Source organism: Falco cherrug, chromosome 6 (genome assembly GCF_023634085.1).
Source record: "Falco cherrug isolate bFalChe1 chromosome 6, bFalChe1.pri, whole genome shotgun sequence".
Taxonomy (NCBI): domain Eukaryota; kingdom Metazoa; phylum Chordata; class Aves; order Falconiformes; family Falconidae; genus Falco; species Falco cherrug.
The window spans coordinates 70,090,187-70,113,708 of record NC_073702.1 but is presented as its reverse complement, the minus strand read 5'-3'; the positions used below and the strand labels follow the sequence as shown (position 1 = coordinate 70,113,708).

Genomic DNA, 23,522 nt, shown 5'->3' with positions numbered 1-23,522 from the left:
TACACGGAGGTTCCTTTAAAATTAAACACCAGATAAAACCACTTCTTTCCAACTCCATTCAGTCAGTATGTAGTAATGATTGCAAGCAGTTTCCCTACTACTTGTTCTTTACACCCTTTCCTGAGCATAAGGAAGAAGGAGGATACACATGCACAGACTGTCTGACTACTTTACTCCTTCCAAGACAGAATTCTCTGTAAAGCCAAACTCTTGCAACTTCAAGAGATATAGAGCTCCCAAGATTCCAAATTCATTTCACATTACAAGTTACCACAACACATCTATTGCTTTAATGCACTATTTCTTGCAGGGAGGAGAAGCATCTAAATTCAGTATCACTAAACTTATTCTAAATAAATCCCAACAAGAGTCCAAGTTGAACTTCGTATTCAAAAGGAAATGTTTGGCACCCCAGTTCTGCATAAGCTAAAAACATACCAGCCCAGCTTAATGTAACTTCCTAAAAGATGAAGTAACAGGGCTGTGCTAACCCAGCCAAACAACACTATCCATATAGCATATCATCGTTGTAAGCGCCTAGAATAAACCACAAAGCTACAACAAATCTGACTTGGAGTGAGGACACTATAAAGGAATGCACAGGAAATTATACGCACTCTTGCCCTGTCTTGCTTCCCTCCTCTTATAAAATGGCAATGCAAACAAAGGAGGCAAACAATTCTTACTGTATACACACTAATACTTTACAATTATGCTTTAGAAAAGAAAAAAATCTTTACCGTTAAGTCAGCTAATTCTTCACTGTAATCCTCATGTTTAGTGACATTTGAAAAGGAGCGTAATGCGCCTGTAAGACGAGGCAAGGCCATCTGTTACTCATTCAGTGATCCATAGGATGAGAAATGAAATCCCAGTTCAAGCACCTAGATGAGCATAAAACAAATAACGTGGCTTTGTTAATGCTATAAATACAAACACATCACAAATTTGAAAGACCTTTCTGAGCAAGCAGAACGTGACTGGCACTTCAATTAAACAAGTTTAAAAAAAGTCTCAAAACGCTGATAATCAAGATTCAATAGAAGGGAGGTGTAAAGCACAGAGCATAGGCAAGTCATGGAAACATGCAGAGATCACTCAACAGGTTCTTCTCTCTCCTCGCTAAAGACAAGTTACCAGCAATGAGGCAAAGTGGCAGTTATTCCTTTACAACCACTAAGACAAGAGTATTATAGTGAAATCTATGTAACTGAACTTTAGCTCCCAAAAGCAGTTAAGTGACTACAACCTACAAGAAGATTTTCTCTGAACCAACCCATACTGGGAGCTTTAGGTCATTAGCAGCCTCCGGCGCTGATGCAGGGACATCTTTCTTGACAACCGCTTAGCCATTTGTAACTAGCAAAACAGGCAAAGAAAATCACGACAGGAAAAAAAGATTGTAATATGCAGAGCCCTGAACTATCATAGGAGATAAAGGGAATAAAAGGACTAATGGGAAACTGGAAAAAGTATGCCTTGGGATGTTTCCATCTCACAACTGGAAGCACGGACACACGCACACAGTGTGGGGCTCTCTCTAGGGCTACAGCCTATTTTTGCACAGTCTAATTTCCTCTGTGAAACAGGCTCATATCTATACAGCAAAACACAGCTGTTCTCCATCTGAACTTGTACTCATTCCAAACCTTTTACCGAAACTATTCTCAAAAGTTATTTAATTTCAAGAGATGTCCACAGCTGAATTGTTTAATGAACTCTAATGCACAGCTACAGCTTCAGATGGTAGCAGATAGATACAAGTTTAGATTATTTTTGAAACAATTAATGATATCATTATAAACCTAATGATCTGCATCGTTCTTAGCATGCCTGAAGACCACCGGCCATCCAGAATTTGAATAACTTAAACCAGAGTTAATAAAATGACTTCCCCTGCTCCCCGCCCCCACCTCCCCCCAGTCATATACTGTATAGAACTCCCTGGTTTAATCCAATTATCCTTAACATTTTTCTTAATTTAATAGCTGCATTTGTATTTTAGCTATCAACTATGCAATACAGCACAAAAGCAAATCCAGATGCAGTGTTCCAGTCACAGACAAAGAAATACCACTGACTTGTCACCTCTACTTGTTTTCTCATCTCACATTAAGATGCTTTTTGGAGAAAAGCTATCACATCATCTGATATTTTGGAGATAAATGTTATAACAATGAAGCTACAAAACATGGAAATTCAAAATCTGTAACTGTGAATGTGATAGGGCATGTTTAAATTCAAGCCTGGAAGCCGACAGAGCCAAGCAACAGCGCAGCTTTTATGCTTGGCTTTTAAGATGTCCAGTGGATATATGACATGTAATTCATACCAGTGTAGCTCCTAGTGAAAAAGCCCACGAACATTATAGCCACCATTATAAAACATGTCCAAAATTTGAGGGAATCTAATCTGACCTTTTTTGTTTGAACCCAACAAAAAAGGTAAATCACTCTCACGCTACTCCAATGACAACACTGCCATTAGCAATGGATCACTCCATTTGGCCATTTATTTTATACCTACACTCAAATACCTTTTTCTATAGCATTATGGTCCTTTGCAATAACACACAACAATGCAACTGTACCATTATCATCTTAATTGTCCTTTATGAAATAACATGCATAGTAATTTATGAAAGTTCAAACCGACTTTTAAGTAGTTCACTTTTTACACATGGTTTTAGGAGTTTTTAAAGCATCTCCAGCAAGCCCATTTGTCAGAAAATTGGATTTTGAGGGGAGTGTTTCTTCCTCCTTTATTCATTGAGTTATTGGTACTTTCTGAAATAAAAAACCTGGAACCCCAGAGGACAAGGGCACACCTCCCTGACCGCAGGCTTGGCCAAAGAGCCAAATCCAGCCCTAAAGCCCTACAGTTGAGCCTGTACTAATAAACACTGCTCCATACGTGCCTACGTGCTTCCACAGCTTGCCAGTCCCTGAGGAGGCTGGTTTGGCAAAGCAGCTGCACAAGGCTTCTGCACCTCATTTACAGGCGAACCCCACACGTGCCCTTCACTTCTGGTCCATGACACCCACCCTCGCCAGGGCACCACAAGAAAACAAAACCTGCCATCAATTAGAAAGTGGGGGACAGGTGCAATTACTGTTAACAGGAAAAACAAGGTAAGGTTTATGAACTTACACTATTATTCCACAACATATTTGAGCCAGCTCTAAACACTGGATCAAAAATGCTGTGGCCCTTACATTTGTTTTAAAAAAAAACAAAACTGTTACCTGCTTTCACATAAAGCTTGCTAATGTAGGTACCTGCCTGCATCACGTTGCCTTTAGAATGCATCAGCTACTGCTTGTCTTCTCACAGCTACCATAACAGTAACTAATTCCTTCTGATTTGACAGAAATACATGTTTGCCTGCAGCTTCACCTGAAACATCTGTACTACCAAATGATCCTGCTAAGATCTGCCTGTTTTGGAACAAAGACCTAAAAGGCAGCAGCAATTAAATCCTACTTACCAGGGGCCACATACAGAGATGCAAGTTGAACTTTTGCCATTCTTCTGCCCATTCACCCTCAAGACAAGGGTGTGAGAACTGGTACCATGTTTTCATGTTTGTAGATGGACATGTGGAATGGAAATTTAACCTTAAAATGCGTGCAATTTTACATGATAAAAATTATCTCCCCTCACACACTTCAATGTAAGGACAATCAGACATTCTGCTAATGATTTTTAGGAAAAGGAACTGAAGTTTGACAATTCCTTGAACTATTTCAGATTTCCCGTCTCTTAAAAAAACCCTTCACTTTCCACAAAGCTTCCGTTTGTAAAGCAGAAAAAGCAATATCCGCCTTTCTAAAGCTTTGTGAAGATGAGAGGCAATAACTTTTATAAAAGCAAGTATGATTTTAATGCTGAAACTTTTTATGAGAGGAAGTAAAACCTAGAAGCAGATTATACTCAGAATTCAGATATCAAACCATTCAAACTTTATTGTTTGAAAGCAAACATGGACCATAATCCCAGCTGGTTTTTATTCATTAAACTGAAACATTTAAAAAAAATGCTAGCAATATCACAGAGGTAACAAACGTTACTAGAGAAGTTTTCCACTTCATACTTTCACCGGCCTATTAAGTTTTCCTCCCACTCCTGGCCTTCCCATATTTTTTCTATAATAACAGTCAGTCTTTCTCTTGCCCACTGAAATGTTAAGAGAGATTATGGTCAAACAGATGCTCTTTTAAAATATACTTAAATCCTGTAATCTCTAAGAAATCAAGCCAGCTGCCCAGTAGGGCTAAGAGAAGGGGACTTCTGAAATTTGGTACCTCAATTTTTAAGTTGAACACAAACCTTAAAAGAATCAGAGGTAAAATTAACATTATCAGAATCATTAACAGAATCAGAAGTAAAATCCATGCTTCGAAGTACCAGCTTCTGTAGCCTCTAGTATTTGACTTAAGTCCTTTAAAACTTCACAGCACTCATTTTATTTAAACTGTTTAAGGAATATTGTCACGTTACCAGGTTTTGCCTATATTGCCTATAATTCTTTAAATTATTAACAAGTTTCTTGCTGTCTATGTAAAGTTTTCATTTATAAAACCTGAAGAATTTATTACTAATTACTATTCCCATCAACGAATATTATAATGAAAAAAAGGCTTTAGACATTGGCAATTAATAGCAGGTTACTATTGACCACATAGCATTTGGATCACATGCCATTTTCACTTGCTCTTGTGAAAGCAGAAACATTTCAAATGAAAAGGAAGTAAACAGGCAAAAGATATCCCAGCCGTAAGGCAATACAAAAAATAAAAGGGACACTGCAGTACTTTCTGCACTTTAATTGTATTTTACAAACATTAAAATAAATGTTAGCCCAGGATTATTTAAATCAAACACAAAAGCAGCAAGACCATGAGGACACATTAGGACATTTTCAAAATACCCACATACAGAATATTTTATTGCTTTACTATGCAAGAGGAATAAAAATAAATAAATCCCAAAATGTTAAAATTTAGTGAACATGAACTCATTTTAGAACTGCTAAAATTAACCTCAGCAGCTTCATTAACACAAAGGTAAACTTCGTATTTTATTTACAAATAAATACAGATTTAAAACTCCCCACATTCTATTTGGTGTGTATTGCTCACTGCCATTTTAAAGAAACAAATAAAAGCATTAGATGAAAAACCTATTTTACAGCAATGGGGACGATTCACTTAAACTTCTTATCCAAGCTTGTTTGATGCAAACAGTACAAACACAGCCCCTAGCACTGAAGTTGATGACAGCCAGGGATAACAGTGGTTTAATAATGTTTGGGACATTAATCATAACAGCAGGTCAAAGCAAGATACTACAATATTATTATATTCCAACTTCATATTTTGCACCTTTATAAGCAGTGCTATATGATGTAGTAACAATTGTACACTTTCAGACAAAATTTTCTGCAAAAGGCTCAGACATCACACTGGAATTCTCTCAAGTTGTCTGTGTTGAATATTGCTGATCTCGAGTCAAGACTGGGTCAGTCTTTGAAAGCAAAATGTCAAGATTAAGGACTACGTACTCAGGAAGAAATAGTGGCTGCCTGATACATGGTATTCATCTCACTGAATACCAGAATTCCAACAAATGTTTCAACATAATGAGGAGGCATAACAGCACCTGTGTGTGCCATCTTTCATATAAGAGACAATTTCAGGATCTTAATTATATAAGTCACCAAACAAAAGAGAAAACCCAAACCCCTAAAAAACAAATAATGGAATTGTAAGTCATGCATTCAATAGAGTATTAACCCTTTCCCCCTCTCACTACCGTAGCCATGATTAAACACCAGCTGCCTAACTCTGTTCCAGCTAGCATCAGCTGGCAAGGCATTTCAAGGTATTCCCTGTGATTATGCCTGATAGTGCACTGGTATAACACCAAACATGGCTTGGCCCTTTAACGTCTTCATTTTAGATGTGCTCTGAGATCATTCTAAGGATAGCTGTTGTTTCTAAAAAAAATAATAAATAAAGACCAACAACAAACAACCAAATCCAACAACCACCAAAATTTAAACCAACCTTTTTTTCAGAATAACTCATCTTTCTTTTTGAGGAACATAAGACATAGTTCAATTGTTACATTAAGAAATGCCTGCATTTTTATGCCCCATAACTTTTTCATTCCCTGCTGCAAGAGACAAACTGCATCCCAAGCAACAGAGACTTAAAGACTTGCCTTACAGGTGGAGATGTACTATGAGCAAATCTCCAATTTCAACATACATAACATGTATGTTCATTTAAACTCTAGGTACAAGCCACAAATACAACAGGCGGAGGGGGTGTTTGTTTTTGCTTTACCTTAACAGGCAGCTCTCTATACATCTCTTTCTCACACTGTGCCATCAACAGAGGCTGAAAACCACCCCAGGGCATCCATCTCACTCCATTCCAGAAAAGTTTGTCACTAAAGGAAAAACAGGAGCTGTATGGAAGGTAAATATGGATGTACATGTGCAAAGGAAGTAAAGGGAGGATGAAAGGCAATATATAAGTGAGAGAAAGAAAAAAACCTTTGAGCTAATGACAGCTAAGTAACACATGATGCATACATATGCATACATACGTGATGCATAAATATGGCTGAGAGGACATGGGACGTGCTTCAGCAAATACAACTACTCTAATCATAATTGCATAACTGCTGTGATATTACCAAGGTAGAGCACCTTGTCAGATGGTATTAATACAGTCTCCATAACACATTCCTGTAACAAACAGCAAGCACACTCGAGGATAAAGCCTCCAACTAACTACACAGTCTACAAAGATAGCATTGCCAGGTTCCTTTTAAGTCAGCTTCAGGAGGTAAAAGAATTGCTTATAACACTTCCTAAAGATTCACAGTAACATTTTAATGGAATGAACTTGATACTGCACAGAGGTACAATTGGATGATGCATGTGAATGAAAATCTGTACAAGTAATAGTCAGCAAGGATAACAGGTTTAATGCAGCAGAAAACCACTAATAAAAGCTTTTATCTTTCTTCTGAGCTCTAATGGGAAAGCAAAACCAGAAAAAATAATAACTGTATTTCTCTGCTGTGTGGCCTGCATTAAAAATAATAATCTGTGCAGATCAGGTCAAACCTATATAGAATATGCAGCCTGAGAAAACAAGTAATCTTCATAAAATCATAGAATACCAGGTTGGAAGGGACCTCAAGGATCATCTGGTGCAACCTTTCATGGCAAAAGCATGGTCTAGACAGGACAGCCCAGCACCCTGTCCAGCCAGATCGTAAAAGCGTTCAGTGTTGGGGAATCCACCACTTTCCTGCAGAGATTGTCCCAACGGCTAACTGTTTTCACTGTGAAAAATGTTCCCCTTGAGTCCAAGCGGAATCTCCCCAGGTACACACTACCCCTCGTCTTTACCGTGTGACTCCTTGTAGAAAGGAGGTCTTCATCTTCTCTGTAGCCGCCCTCCAAACACTGGAAGGCGGTGATAAGCTCTCCCCAAACCTTCTTTTCTCAAGACTGAACAAACCCAGTTCTCTCAGCCTGTCCTCACACGGCAGGCTTCTCAGTCCTTCGATCATCTTTGTGGCCCTCCTCTGGACGCCCCCCAGCCTGCCCACATCTGGCGTTTTGTATAGCGGGAACCACAACTGGACACAGTATATTCCAGGTGTGGCTGAGAAGCGCTGAGTAGAGGGGGATAGTGGCTTCTTGATCTGCGCTGGTGATGCCCTTGTTGATGCAGCCCAGCATCCTGCCAGCTCTCCTTGCCGCAGCAGCACGCTGGTCGCTCATCTCCAGCTTCCTGTCCACAGGGACCCCCAGGTCCCCTTCCACAGAGCTGCTCCCCAGCCGCGTAGATCCCAGCCTGTGCTGCACTCCTGGGTTATGTCTTCCCAGGTTGCAATGTTGTCCTTGTTGATCTTCATAAGGTTCTTGCAAGCCCACCCTTCCAGCCTATCCAGGTCTTCCTGCAGGGTGGCTCTCCCTACCGAAGCATCCCCTTCCGCGCTTGGTTTGGCATCATTGGCAATCTTCATCACGGCAAGCTTGATCCCATCACCCAGACCACCTGTGAAGGTATCGGACAGCGTTGGGCCCAATATCGATCCCGGGGACCCCACTTGTGACAGCCTGCCAGTTTGAAACGCAGCTGCTCACCGCCAGCCGCTGGGTGCGGGCTGCGGGCCAGTTCCCCACCCGCCGCACAGGCCGCCCGTCTGGATCGCAGTGCGTCAGGATCTCCGGGAGGCGGCTGCAGGCAACCGAATCAAACGCCTGGGAGAAATCCAGGTGGACAATGTCCATCGCTCGCCCCATATCAACCAGGCATTTGCCCTCGGTGAATCTGTGCTGGCTTTTCCTAGTCACGTGCTTCATTGGACTTGGGATAGCCCCCAGGAGGTTTCGTTCCGTAACTTTCCCAGGGACTGAAGTAAGACTGATGGGCCTGTAATCTCCTGGGTCCTCCTCTAAGCCCTTCTTGTAGACAGGGGTGACGTTAGCCTTCTTCCAGTCTTGTGGCGCATCCCCCACTCTCCGCTGCTTCTCACAGAGTAAGGAGACCGGCCTCACAACACCGTCAGCCAGCTCTCCTAACACCCTCAGATGGCTGTTGCCAGGGCCCATCGATTTGTAGGGGTCACGCTCCTGTAACAGCTCATGTACCAGCTCTTCCTTCACTGATGGTGGGTCTGTTTTCACCAACCTGGATTTTTATTCCCAAGGCCTGGGGCCCAACAGCGCTGATAAAGACAGAGGTGAAGAAACTAAGAACGTGTTGAGAAACTCTGCCTTTTCAGTGCTGCTGGTGCCTAATTCACCTCTTCTGTTTAACAGCAGGCCAATATTTTCCTTCTGTTTCTTCTTGTTTACATACCTGAAGGATCCTTTCTTGTATTTATTTACATGTTTGGCCAATTTAAATTTGAACTGAGCTTTTGCCGTTCCAACTGTGTCTCTGCACACCCCAGCAATGCCCTTGCCATTCTGAAGAGGTTTTTGTCTGTTTTTCTATCTCTGGTACACTTCTCTCCATTTTGAGCAGACTCCGAGTCTTGTCACCAGTGGGGCTTAATTGTACTGGTAAAGATAAATAAAAGAAATATATAACAGGAGATGAATTTTTTTCTTTCATTTTTTCCCCTTTGTAGTCATCATTGACTGCCATAGTGAAGACCACAAAAGGTCTGAAAGTGGCCAGAAGAAAAGCTTACCAAAACAAGCTTTCCCATCCTAGCTCTGTTTCTAAACCATGCTGGGGAGCTGTTTCTCGGTTGTCTACCCCCTCTCCGTCTCCCAGGAGAAGTTTACAGGTACATTAGTCCTTTCAGAACATCAGAAGGTGGTGTCCCGTAATATTTCACTTCAAAACATCACTGCAATTGAGCTGGGAGGGCGAACTGGCCTTACATTACATGAAGGGAGAAAATGGATGCATTTACATGTCAAAATCCTTCAGCAACTCAAGAAGAAAAGCAAGAACCAGAAAATAACCATATTGAAAAACATTCTTGCAAAGATAAATGCTTCTTGTATAATACCATTAGCTGTAAGTGTAACTTAATTGTGCAAGAATTAAAACCCATCACATTATCGCTCCTCTAGAATGGTTTGTTAAATACTATCTATACAAACCCCGTGTGAGCACCTTTATGCAACTGAGGCAGATTAACAAAAAGAATTATGAAGAATAGTATCAGCTTTAGTGTGCAATCAGGTACATCTCTTATGGATAACACACAGCTATGCCTGGACATCGACCACTACGACATATGGTGAAAAACCATACGTCTTTTTGGAATTAGCTAGTAACAATTCACAAGCAGAAGAGATAATGCCTCAGATTAATACCACTGAGGTTAATAAACTGGACCTCTACTTTAGCAGAGCAACCATATTACTTTACTTATTTTTATTAACTTCTTTTAATAATAAAGCTATAATAAGAAATTCACTATTGGATAATACAAAATATCCTTAATTAACTGAAATACCAATGCATATAATAGAAGCTTACTGTTGGGATATCCAACACTCAGAAAGCAAGTAAAGTTAACTGATTAATGAGCTTTCAAAGGACAAGATAAATTATACTTGGTTCATGAGCCTGGTGTACAACTAAGATCAAGATCTGTTTTTTATTTTCTTTTGAGAAGTTTCTTATGTTTGGTACACAGAAGAAAACAAAGTCCAAAGGACTCTTCAAGGGAAATGGGAGTACCAGAAGAAAAGCACCTTCCTGCTTCTTCAGCAACAGAAAATGAGTAAGACCAAAAGGAGACATGTATTTAATAGATGCATACCTGAAAGCGCAAAACAACAAACTGTGCATCCAATTATTACAATTAGGATACCTAAGTCATACTGTTCACAGTAGGTACATCTTGTTCATAGTTTAGTTAATTCTGCTTTGGTATTCTCCACAGAAAGGAATAACTAACTAAATTTTTTAATGTTTGAAATCAAGCTTGATTAGCATGGGTTTGCTTAAGGGAAGGGACAAACATACCTTTATTTAAATAATAAACCTTCAGCAGATGCTACAGAAATAGTAAAGATACCACACAGCTTCTGTTCATTATCAGTGAATTTGGTTGAAAATTGTGCTCAGGAAACAGAATATGCTTATTTTTTTCCTCTCCAATGCTTCCTCCCTTCCATCTCCATTCTTAACAACACTAAAATACTCAGTGCTACAAATACACCTGGGGATTGTCTGGAGCATTTGACCACTTCAAACTGATGGCTTAAGAATGTCTTTTTGCCACTGCTTCTTGTGAGAACAGCATCGGTCCGTGCCTGCTGGAGGAAACTATTTCTGAAAACTTCGCACTCACATTTGCCCTTGAACCTCAGCAGGTGTGGGGGGACAGACACAGACCAATCCTGGTCCCTAAAGTACAACTCGAGATGCAAATCCTACACATACTCCCAAAGTTTGCCTACCTTGCCTAGATTAATCCTAAAAAATAACAAACATAGAGGCTGCTTTTATTCAGGTCTAAGTTCAAGTTCCTAAACAACTGGAAACAAGACTGAAAAGCAGAAACAAAGTCTTCATCTCCATCACAGAATAAATTTGAAAATTGTTTGTTAGAAGGTCTACTATTCTCATTTGATCCCCAACATGCATCCACGTTACCAAGGAAACAGGACAGGAAAATTAACATTCTGAATACTGCAGCCAAGACCTCTATGGACTCATACCTATGTAATTTAATAAAAGAGCACCTCACCTGTCTACTGTGGTTATGTTCACGCCACATACATAAGCAGACACTACTATGCTTAGACAGAGAAGTACAACAGAAAGCCTACAGCCCATTTCCTTCAGGGCCTCTAGGCACATGACATTTTTCTCTCCAAAACCAACAATGTGAAAACCTGTCTGAAGACCCATGCCTGAATCATGCAGAAAGATTCAAGTTTCCCTTATGGCAGGCACCTGGGTGAGATTCAGTCTCGAAGCAGTGTCCGTGGTGTCTGAGACCCTTTATAAGTATCAAGGATATTTGCATGGACCAGTAGATGTGACACAGGTCCTGTGAAATATCCACACCCTCTGAAACAGCAGCTGGATACAAGGTGTAGTTCTGTGAGGTTTTAAAATTGGCAACAAGCGTGTGTTCAAGCACCTGAATCACCAGATTTACAGACAACTAAACAAATGCCTCAAATACTGTATTATCTCCCAGTTCTAACTAACTGGATGCTTGTTATCCACTCAACACCATTATTATCCTTCATCATTAACTCTGACTTCCTTCAAAATATGATTTCAATAGGCCTCAAGGTTGGAACTGAATCACTCTGAATTTAGAGCATCTCCCCCAAACGCTTTTGAAGGATACACAAACCATCCCTTTTGAGAAAAACATAACCTACTTTAGCATGATGACTCAAATGCAATAAAACAAAAGACTAAGCGAGATACACTAATCTTTAAGACACTGCCCGTACACTATTACTCAAGCCACAAAGGAGAGGCTGTACAAGTATGATTGCTCTCTTACTTCTCATTAACCCATCTTGTAAGAATCCTAAAACTTTGGGAAAGTTTTTGAAACAGGGTCGAGCTAAAATAAAAAAGTACTATGGTAAAGTCTAGGAAATAGTTTTCAAGAGGCATGTAACATCCACTATATATCAGTTGCCATTATTTTTAGGAGACAATACACAAGACATCTAATGTCAGCGTCCCTGAAGCATGAAGCTTCCTCCAAGACCTAAGGACTGTGTGGCCACACAGCTAACACGTCCCTGTACAAACATGGGAGTCAGTACCAGTAGCCTTAGGAATCCAAAGCGGCAAACACCCTACAACACCTCTAGTCAACTGAAAAGGTCCTAATGTACAGATTTTTCAGAGCCTATTTTGTTCTTACCCTGGTTCCCTATTTGAAGTGTAGCAAGATCATACTTAGGGACATGGTTTAGTGGTGGACTTGGCAGTGTTAAGTTTACAGTTGGACTCTATGATCTTAAACGTCTTTTCCAACCTAAATGATTCTCTATATATGTATGGTATCATAAGTAATTTTTACAAACTGACCTGAAAGAAAATGAAGTCTTCTGTGTACATAGACAAGTCCAGCTGTATCACTGGCAAAACTCTTACAGACTTGGAAAATATATATCTGAGATTCATTTTACAATGGTCAAGTCAACCATAACAGAATGTCTTTTTGAAGTTGTAATACTGACTGGATGAGTTGTGTTGCTATTAGTACCACCAAAATCGGAATCAAGGATTTATTAATTAGTTAAATAACACTGTCTCTGGTACTTTATGACTATTTCACACCCTGCTAAATTCATCATCAAAAACTATGTCCAAGAATTTCACTGGCTTGTAAGTAAAATGGTGACATCATTGGCATCATCAGAAGCCAATCACAAAATTCATGCTTTATTCAGCATCCACACAATGCAAAACAGACAAATTCTACCAATTTTGTTTTCTGACCACACTTTGGCATTTTGAGGGGGCATCGATTACTGGATAACTTATACCTGTTTTCTGCATAAAACAGCTAACAAGAAACCCCGATGTGCCTTCACTTTCAAAGTGACTTACAGCTAGTCTCCTAAGTCAGATGACTTACCATTCATCTCTGCCAATAATCAATGTCTTCCACAAGACAACTACTTACTTGTTAGCACTATACTACCCCTCAGTCTTTCTAACACTCCTCCTAAAAGTTTCTGTCAGCTTATTTTAATACTTTTCCAAAGGCATGTCCACTGGGTCCACATCACAGCACACTGAATGTTCAGTCCAGCTGAGTGGTTTAAAAATGTTGGCTTTTCTGATAGCAAATACAAACAGAGGCACATTCAAAATAGAGCTCACTGTTTGACATTACATGGCCAAATATCGAAGGGTGGGGAAGATGCATACAAATTCCTAAAAATCAACCTATCAAGACAAACTTTTCCAGTTGAGGAAGAGCTGAAAGGAGAGTCCAGACCACCCCAGCCTTCCAGGCAGCTCTGGGGATGCCTTCCTCTTCAGACCTTCCTCCTACTGCCTGGAGGGAATACTGTCTTCTCCCCTGCAAAAAAGTCATAAAGAAAAGCTGTCCCAAGGCAGACAACTGTCCACTTTTGATTTGGCATAAATATAAATTACTCTGATCTGTTATTTAACATTAGTAGGGTGTAGGAAAAAAATGGCCAACATTTCAGCTGGAAAAAACGGTGCATGGAGCACCTTTTAAAAGTATACTCCTATATCCTGAAAACATGCATACTTCTTTTTAAGGTAGGCCCTTCTACCAAGGAAAAAAAAAAGTTAATTATAAATACTTTTAAAGAGCACTCAACTATTGAATAGACACATAGTTCCATAAAGTAATATTATTAGAGAGAGTCCCTTGTCTTCTCTTTAGAGCTCATATACTACATAGGCACTTCAAACAGCACATCAGCGATTTGATGGCCAGCAAATACAGTAAAAAATTATCAGTTAGGAAGCTGTTTACTGCTGCATTCCTGTAATATTACAATGCATGCAAACTAGAATCAAAACTAACACCTGCTGCCCACCCTTCCCTGGCTGACTGCTTATAGTGTTGGCAATACAAGAGGATATTTTGAGAAAGACACGCAATTTAGAAAAAATGTACTGTAAGAAATATGCACATATTAGTCAAGATTCTGTTATTTAACAGTTAAAAGCCTTTGAACAAGTATCGTATTTAGCACAGCAGATACACAAACTGTTCAAATTTATAGGAACAACTTTTAAAGACTCTCCATAAACAAAAATGCCACTCTAACAAGAAAATTATATAACCATACAATTTATTTATATTTATGTTTCAGTGGCAACACAGCTCTATATGATGTCATGCTCAGCAATAAAAACTCAGGGAAAGGAGAAGCAAGGGGCTGGGGGGGAATGACACAACACGACATGACACCTCCATGCTTACAGTGTCTGTCTTCCTAAGCAACTGTTACAGGTCTCCTATTTTCTCCCCATCTCGCAGCAGAAGGGATTGAGAGGCTGGGTGGGTGTTTGGCTGCTGGCTCAGGTCAACTCACCATAAATAATATATTTCTTGAAAGAAATGGAAGAGAGGAGTTTCAGAGATCCTCTTTACTCCCCCCTAATCTTTCAAGGAAGACAAATTGTTTCCCCTTAAAGCAGCAGCTAAGAATAATGCCTTCAATCTTCTTGAACAAATTAATCACAAACCAGTTTCTAAATACAGACTGACTAACAGTAGTCTTCACCAGTTTCAAAGAAAGGAGTGTTTCTATGTTTTAACAAACATTTGAACACATGGAAGTCAGTCACCACTGTACAAACTCATCTACTTACTCTTACAACTTCCTCGGAATCTGATTTCCAACTGGAAAACTGAAATTTACTCCACAAATCACCCCACAAATGCTTCAATTGCCAACCCATCATTCCATGATTTATTTTTACTGTATGACCAGCTTAAGATTGAGATTCAGGCCCATTAATATCAAATTCAGTTTATTTTTCAGGCCAGACTTCCAACCTACCTTTGGGCAACCAAAAGTAACAGATGCTCAGAGTAAATACATGCCATAGAACAAATGATGGGAAAGTCTAGGGAGGTGTATAATCCATATCCCTAAGTTGCGATCCTAAACTCAGCATACAATGAAAGGGGAGAGCTAGCAACTTTTGCTTCCCTAAAATCAGTTATGTAGAACATTCTCCACCTTCCTGTTAAAGATATTTCTCTCTAGCACCAACAAAATTTAACGGGCCAGAAAAAGAACACAAGTTTTAATTTGAATCTTGAGAGATGCAACCAGAGGCTGACCACCAAACTCCAGTCCACACATTAATGTACTGAATAAAACAGAAAACACCAACTACCCTTTCAGCAAGTACAAACTCCTAAATGCCCAAGCAGTCCAGCACAGACACCATAACCTAATTAAGTCTTTGTTTCTCCCTAGCCTAACTGATTTTCAATAAACTATGCAAAGTTGTGTACAACTTCAATAGGAATATTCCATACCAAGTGACTAGAATCACCTCAAAGAACACAGGGCGTAAGAATCTTTCACACCACAAGTTAATTCAGTGAGTACTGTTATCACAGAACCAGAGTGTGCTGCTATTTTTTCCCTCAATCATATTTTAAGGTGCCGGCGCAAAGTGTTGAGGTGGGTTGACCCTGGCCAGCAGCCAAGCAGCCACACAACCATTTGCTTACCCTCCACCACAGTGGGACAGAGGATAAAATAGGAAGAACAAAAGTAAGAAAACTTAAAGGCTGAGATATAGACAGCTTAACAGGGGAAGTAAAAAAAAAAACAACAAACAAAACCCCAACAACACACAAGTGAAGGAAATTGCTCACCACATCCCACAGGCAGATCAATGCCCCACCAATCTCCAAACAATAGACACCTTGGAAGCAAAAAAAACCCCTTTCTTCTTCCCCTACCTCAGTTTTTATTTCTGAACATGACAACACCCAGCATGGAATATTACTTTGGCCAATGCAGGTCAGCTGTCCCAGCTCTGTCCACCCCCAGCCTACTCACTGGGCATGCAGAGAGGGAAAAAGAAAGCTCTGATGCTATGCAAACACTGTTCAGCAACGGCCAAAACATTGGTGTGTTATCAACACTGTTTAAGCTACAAATCTAAAGCACTATGGCTATGATGAAAGTTAACTCCTAAACCCAGTACAAGAATGTACTTGCATTGCTTTGTGCAGAGGCGATCAAATTCCTCAGAGAGAGATGAGCATAAAAAGTGCCCTGACTGTATATCCCCATAGGGATTGTGCTTGCAACAAACATGAAATTGCTCATTTCTGTGATGTGATAAGGTATTTTAAAAGCAAGAATGGGTAAATACAGATGACTGACTGTTGCCCATAATGCAAGAATAAGGTGGTACATGATGAAACTGAATTAGTGAAAACAATACCAAATGGAATGCCTTTTCTATGTAGAACATAATTAAATCTGGGAATTCATTGCCACAAGATGCCAAAAAGACTACAAGTTCAAGTATGCTCAAAAAGTTAGATGAATTAATGGAAGTCAGTATCTGACTTGGTAGTTACCAAACTCAACATCTTAGAGACAGATCATCAGTTATTTAAATCACTGACTACTGAAAAATAATATGAAAGTGAAGTCATCACTGTATTTGTTTTCCAGGGTTGTTTTTTTTTTCCCAGTACATTGCCTAAGCACTTGCTACTAGCTGCTACAGGAGAGCTAGCAGACAAACGTTTTGTTTGAAAACAGAGCATAAAATGACAACAGAGATTCTGAGGATTACAATTTGGGATTAGGAGCCTAATGTCTCCTCTAAATCACTTTGTGGGTCCAACCCACGTTTCCTTCTCTTCTTAGGTCAGACATCAGCTATCATATTTCTAACTAGCTATGCATTATAGGTCATATGTTGAACTGCTTTTAATTTGATAAGCTTATCCAAACTAAGGAATAGGGTGGGTTTTTTAATTCTTTCTCCAAACATTAAAGTGCAATTCTATTTTAAAAAGTGCATAGGCTAGAAAGTGCTCAACACCACCTTCAACAATCATTACTATAAACTATTTACCAGGAAGACATTCATCTGTTATTTGGAGTAATGAGAACTTCCAGCAAATTTTGTGCAAGAATCAATTCTAGATTGATTGAGCTAGAATCAATAACATATTTAGCAGCTTCCAAATAAACTTTACATTGTAACTATCCAGCAAAAGACAACATGTGCCTTTCCTGCCCCCACCCCAACAGTGGCTGGTATGACTATGCAAGAGAAGAGGAATGAAACATGCAGGAAGAACATGGGCCAGCATGAGCTCAATTCAGTATTTATAAAGAGCAATTTTGAAAGAAAGAACTGTAGTTTAACAAGAACCTGCAGAAATACACACTGGTAATTTACGAAGGGCAAATTTTCTATTAACTCTGTAAAAAAAACGATTTTTCAACTCTAAATATCCTTCCTGACAATAGAATTAAGACTACACTTAAGAATTCTGTAAATGATACTGAGATGCAAGGTACTACAACTGTTTTAGGGGTCAAATTACAATTTACAATTATCTTGAAAGAACTGTATCTAACATGGCTAGTAAAATATATTATATTAAAGCAAGAGTAAGAAAACACAAAAGCAGAGTATGCCAAGAAACAACACATTAGTTACAGTTTTTCAGAAACACACCTACAGAGTACAGCAAGCAACAATCATGTCATTTGTCATGCTAGAAACACGGAAAGACATGAAACATTAATATTTAAAGACAAGAGTGAGGCCTTAAAATATACCAAGTTGTCCTTTCACTAGTCAATATTAAAAGACTAGATCAGAGTACTGGTGCATTTGTTGTGCACCCTGTCTCTAGAACAGGGGTCCTCAAACTACAGCCCGCGGGCCAGATACGGCCCCCCAGGGTCCTCAATCCGGCCCCTGGTATTTACAGACCCCCCCTGCCCCGCCACACCCCCCCCGGGGGTTGGAGGGGGGGGGGGGGGGGGGAGGAAACAAGCAGCCGCAGATGACTGCCTGCCACTTCATCCCTGCACCAGCCCCCTGTTTAAAAACTTTGAGGACCCCTGATCTAGAAAGATAAAGTTTCAGAGGATGTTGTGGAAGATTAACAAAAACGACCACCAACACAGAAGACATTACCCACTAGGAAAAACACAACAAACAAACAAAACAAACACTTTAGATAGTTTACCCGGAGGAGAAACATATTGCTACATGTCAAATAAACACAGGTCAGTTACAGGAAGGAGGGAACAAGAAAACAAAAGGCTGAAAAGGAACAGTGTGCACCTCTTAATTTTAAAACCAGAAAGCCTAGCTAAGTATCAGGTTTAGCTTGAAAGGAAGCTCCATAAGCACAGAACTGCCTGAACAAAATATCATCATTTGACAATTTCTTACCTTTTCTCTGATTCAATGGAACTACTGATCTCACCTTTTCCAAAGGCCAAGCTAGTTTTCAGAGAAAACAGATCTAACAAACTAATTTACACAATGCATAAAGGACCTAGCTGGGAGTTGGTCAGTGTGCCCATACAAATGGGAAAAGTTCCTCTAAATATCTACACACGTAGTTCCAGGATGATGCAAGTTTACTCTGTCATGGCCAGAAGAAAATCATATCCAAGGGAAATTATTTTATTACTGCTGAAAAGCTGCATGTGTTTATTTATACTCAGCACCTCACTGAAATAAATTAATCTGGTCTTCAGATGAAAGGCAGCTCGCACCTGCACTGACAGCTGGTTTGGTTTTCTTCCTTCTAAAAATTTATCTCTGCAACCTACCATGTGGATAAACATAACCCTTGTTGCATCGTACCTGGAATTTGTAATATTTTTTCTACTGAATTGGCTACACTCAACACAAGCCTTTCCTCAAGAAAATAACTAAGCTTGACTATTAGATCTCTTCTTGGTAAAAGTGAAGATTACCAATTTAATTTCAACGGTACTAATTCACAGTCAAATCTTTGAAAAGCCTTAAGATTGAAAAGGGTCTACACAAATGTTAGTAAATTAAAAACAACAACAAAAAAATCTAAATTCAGAACTCATAAAAGCTTTTAAATAAAGGCATTATTTGAATTCAAACACAATACACTCTCCTGGAAGCACCTAAAGGGTAAGGGTAAGCCTTAGGATGCCAGAGATCGTGATGTATTTTACAAGCAAAGCGGTCAGTTTACCATGACCAACCACAATGAAGCAAGTAGTACTTGAAAGGGGAAAACCCTTTACACGATCACGTGCTGGTTCTTCATTCTTCATTTCTAGTTTTCCACACTTATTAATAATAGCAGTAAGTACTGAAAGTATCCGGGCCTATTCAACACCTGTGCCGTTTCCCACTTGACCATACCCCTGTTACCCGTTTCAATAACCACACTGAGGCCAAGACCAGGATCAGAATGGGAGGAGAACGGGCCCCGGCCTTTATTAGTGGTCCCGCACCGCCCGCCGAGGGGCGCGCCGGGCTTGGGCACACGCTGGCGGCCGGCCCCGCCTGCCCGCCCGCCGCCGAGCCCCCGCCGGGAGGCGGGCCGAGGGGAAGCAAGGCCTGGCACCGGCCTCGCTGCCCCAGACCAGCCGGGCCTCGCCGGCAGCCCGGCACCCCCCGCTCCGCCCTCCCTGCGGGGCGGCGGGCAGAGACCCACGCACCGCCGCCGTGCGGTCCCACTCCTCACCGAGGGGGCCAGACCGCGGCTCCGCACCAGCCGCGGCGGAGCGCAACGCCCGCCTCATCTGCCGCAGCGTGCCGAGCTCCGGCCGCCACCGAGGCCCGAGGCCGCCGCCAGCAGCCCCCGCCCGCCCCCTGCCCGCCCGAGCCTGCCGCGCACCTGCCTTCCGGCCTGCCGGTTCCGCTGCCGCGAAGAGCCGGCGTGGCGCGACGCTGCCGTAAAGCGAGCAGGCGGGGGGCGGTGAGGCGGCGGGGAGCGGCCCTGCCCTTCGCTTTGCTGCCGCCGGGCCGGCTCATTTGCTCGGCCGGCCTCGCCACCGCCCGCGCCCAGGACGTGCTTCTGCCCCCCCCCGCCTACTCCGCCTCTGGGCGCCGTGCATAGGCCCACCCCGGGTACAGGCCGCGCCTCCGCTTTGCTCCACGCCCGCGCTAGCGCCGTCAGCTGCCTTTGCTACACAGACAAACGGGACCGCCTGCTGCGGCCGCCCGCTTGTTCGCTGCGTAATCAAATACACCGTGGGGGCAGCACCCGGCAGCGTTTCTGCGCCCGCGTCGGTGCCTCGGGCGTTCCTGTACACGGGGTGCCGCGGCCCTCAGCCTTCTGTGCTCTTCACCGGCTCGGCCATCACTGCACACTCGGTGTGGGCCTTAGCATGCTCCTCCACACTTATGCCTTCAAGCTTCCAGTCTAATCCAAGGGCACCATAGTAAAATGGAGCTAAAGACCAAGCTGTGCAGAGAGAGGGGGAAAGATGAGTGAGCAATGTCAGATAATTTTGGGACAGAACCAAGCTGCGAGGAAAATGCTCACTCTAGAGTGCTTGGGTATCTGTACACAAATGCATCTGGACTTGTAAGAGGCCTCCAACTCTCTGGCTGTTAGCATTCAGATGATTTATTTCTGACTTCTGTCTTCTTGAGTGTTGTGTCGTGTGTTCTGTCTTGCAAGGCATGTAACGGCACTATCTTTTCAGATGACTGGACTGCTTTAATCTCTACAATTTTGGCAAGTGTTCTGCTCGTATGAAAGAAGGCAAGCACTCGTGCATGTAGGTGCCTGTGTGTGTATTTGTACAGCTGGAGATGTTCAAAAACATACTCCCAATAGATAGTAACATAATCCATCCCTTGCTAAAAAGAAGGAAACATACACAGTTTGAGGGCTGCTTTGGGGAAAGAACTCCATCTCAGCCAGACCCAATAGATGGTGTCTCTTTTGTAATGCAGCTAAAACCTTCTTGGTATCTACCCTTTTCTTTTGCGTTATAGTCACCTTTCATATATTCCTCTGGATCCTAAGGGAATCTATCTGTCCCTATTAAGGAGAATGCAGGAGGGGCTTACAAGATATCAGCATCAGGAGGTCTTCCCTCGGGATAATGTTCCTGTTGGGAACATTCCTGCTGTTCCCAAAGTTCCTGTTTTCTGTCTCCTATCTTGTAACTTGATGTTTATATTTATGTTTTCTTAACACAATCTACGTCCTTCTCATTGGCTGCCAGCTCAAGTCTGAAAGTTACCCTAGAGCCTTCCCAGACTCAGTTGACAGAAATGACTATCATTTTGTACAAACTAACTGCCTCAATTTGTCAGACTGTCCATATGTGATATTGACCGAGCTTAAGATAAAATACATCATGCCATAGTCAGCTGACCGCTAGACAACTGTTAAAGCAAACTATAACCCACTCAGGCTGAGACAAGCCAAGACAGATTCTGAGACCCTGCACGATCAGTCAGTACAAAGCCTGAGGTCTTCTCCTAATGGGGGCAAAAAGGAAAATCATGTTTGCTGGGTTACATTTATTTCCTTATCTTGGAAAATGTTGAAACTACATTTTTATAGCTCTTTGGTTTTTCTTGACTTTCACTTTCCAACAGGCATTAGGAATATACCACAGCCTTATTATCAACTAGCTTTCAAAGACCTTGAATGTGCAAATGGTTGTACATACAAACCTACTACTGTTCCAAATTTTAAATAATTTTTGAAGCAAGTTTTTTAACTAAGTGGCCTATGTTCTCAGTTGTGTTAATACTGAACGTATGTGTAAGGTGATGTTTTACAATGAAGATATTATCTGGTAGATTTATAGGTGCCGACATTGCACGAAAATATTTTTATCAAATGCAGATGACTTAACATAAACTTACTAAGTACCTTAGGAAAAAAACCTTGATTTTCTTCAGTATGTACTGTTATTTTTTTGTGATTTCTAAAAGTGATAAAAAAATAATTCATCGAGAGGACTTTGTGTTAAAAATTTATATTCCTGCTATACAGAAATCTATGTCTGTGCTCATCTTCTGCATTTTCTTAAGAATCAGTGGAAGCACACAGGTTCTGTCCATCTCACCCTAAAATCAGATGAATCATACTGTAAGAGTGCCAGTGCTTCTCAATTATCCGTAAAGGGAGCATAAAATGACCAGCTCACATGTAGATGTGTATGTATTCTTGTAATGTGTAAAGTTAGCTAAATGGAGATATACAAGGTGAGTAGAATTTCACCCTATTTATTGACTAAGATGAAAAGAAATATTAATTATGAGATGAACTTAAGAGAAATTTGCTCCTCAGGAAAAGAAAAAAAAGCTTTGTTATTTCTTCTTACATCATTTGTCTGATGTCCACACCTTAAATAATCCTTTGCTTATTCTTTTTTGCATAGTACCAGATCTCTTGCAACATTTCAATGTTCTTTAATATGTAAATCTGCAGTTTATTTTATCTTGTCCTTTGGCTGTTATACTTCTTACCTGTCCAGTAGAAAGGAGTAAAAAAGTCTCTGTCTTTTTCATTAAATCCTTCCAACATAGCCATGTGAGTTTTAACTCGAATTTGAGAAAAAGGTTTCTCAAAATTATAGAATCTGAGAAGCAATGAATGTACCTGATTTTAAGTTTGCAAAATACCACGCAAATTTACATGAGTGAATTTGCTACTGTATTTCTCACTTGATGTGTTTCTTAACCAAGGAATATTGCATGCAGAGTTAAACAAAGGTTTTTCACATGGAGGACAATGGGTACTCACAAGACCTGATCCCTAGTTTATGGTCATTGTGAGTACTGCCAGCTGGTGACACCTGAATTATTATCTGCAAATGCATTGTAATTTATGGGCTATTGAATTGACACTTTTGTTTCTTTTAACAACTAAAATCTAATGCTAATATGTAAACCATGAGTTTTACAGTTACTTGAAGTGTACTTCAGATTCAGAAAAGAAATGGGCTAGTAATTAGAATGACCTTGTCCTTACTTTGACAACAGAAAACATTAACTCACTGTCTTCCAAAAAATTTAACAAATTCAGCCTCTATTGAAGTTGTAAGACAAACCTGACAGACATCCTTGACTCACTGTTGATCTCTGCTGTGATCAAGCATTCAAAACTAAACTGCTCTCTGCAGATGCTACTATTACCAACACCGGGAGAAGAATTGTTAAATCATTGTTATTATGTGAGGATAATGCAGTTTCCTCACAAAACATCCAAAATCTCTATTGCTATGATTACGAAGTAATCATATTGTGCATGGCCACAACCACAATGCTAGCAAAAGTTGGTGCATCAGAGATGCTGTAATTCAAATGAGCTGTAATTCCTTACAGTTATCTTGTTCCCATGGCTTTTAATACTTTATTTAAAAGTCACTGTGTCAGTTTGACCCTGGCCAGACACCACGTGCCCACCAAGCCACTCTATCACTCCCCTTCTCAGCTGGACAAGGAAGAGAAAATATAGTAAAAGGTTTGTGGTTTGAGATGAGGACAGGGAGATCACTCACTGATTGCTGTCACATACAA

The 23,522-nt window shown here is 40.8% G+C and overlaps 1 protein-coding gene across 1 annotated transcript in view; it reads right to left on the bottom strand.

Annotated features, from left to right (window-relative positions):
* Positions 1 to 20,023, bottom strand: part of ASCC3 (activating signal cointegrator 1 complex subunit 3) — a 281,082-nt gene extending 261,059 nt beyond the window's left edge. Inside the window, exons 1-2 of the mRNA XM_055713229.1 lie at positions 19,870 to 20,023; positions 741 to 884 (exon numbers count right to left, since the gene is read on the bottom strand). Of these exons, the coding sequence (XP_055569204.1) occupies positions 741 to 830 (90 nt within the window). The 5' untranslated portion in view covers positions 831 to 884; positions 19,870 to 20,023. The remainder of the gene's footprint in view (positions 1 to 740; positions 885 to 19,869) is intronic.
* Between the last annotated feature and the right edge of the window lie 3,499 nt (positions 20,024 to 23,522).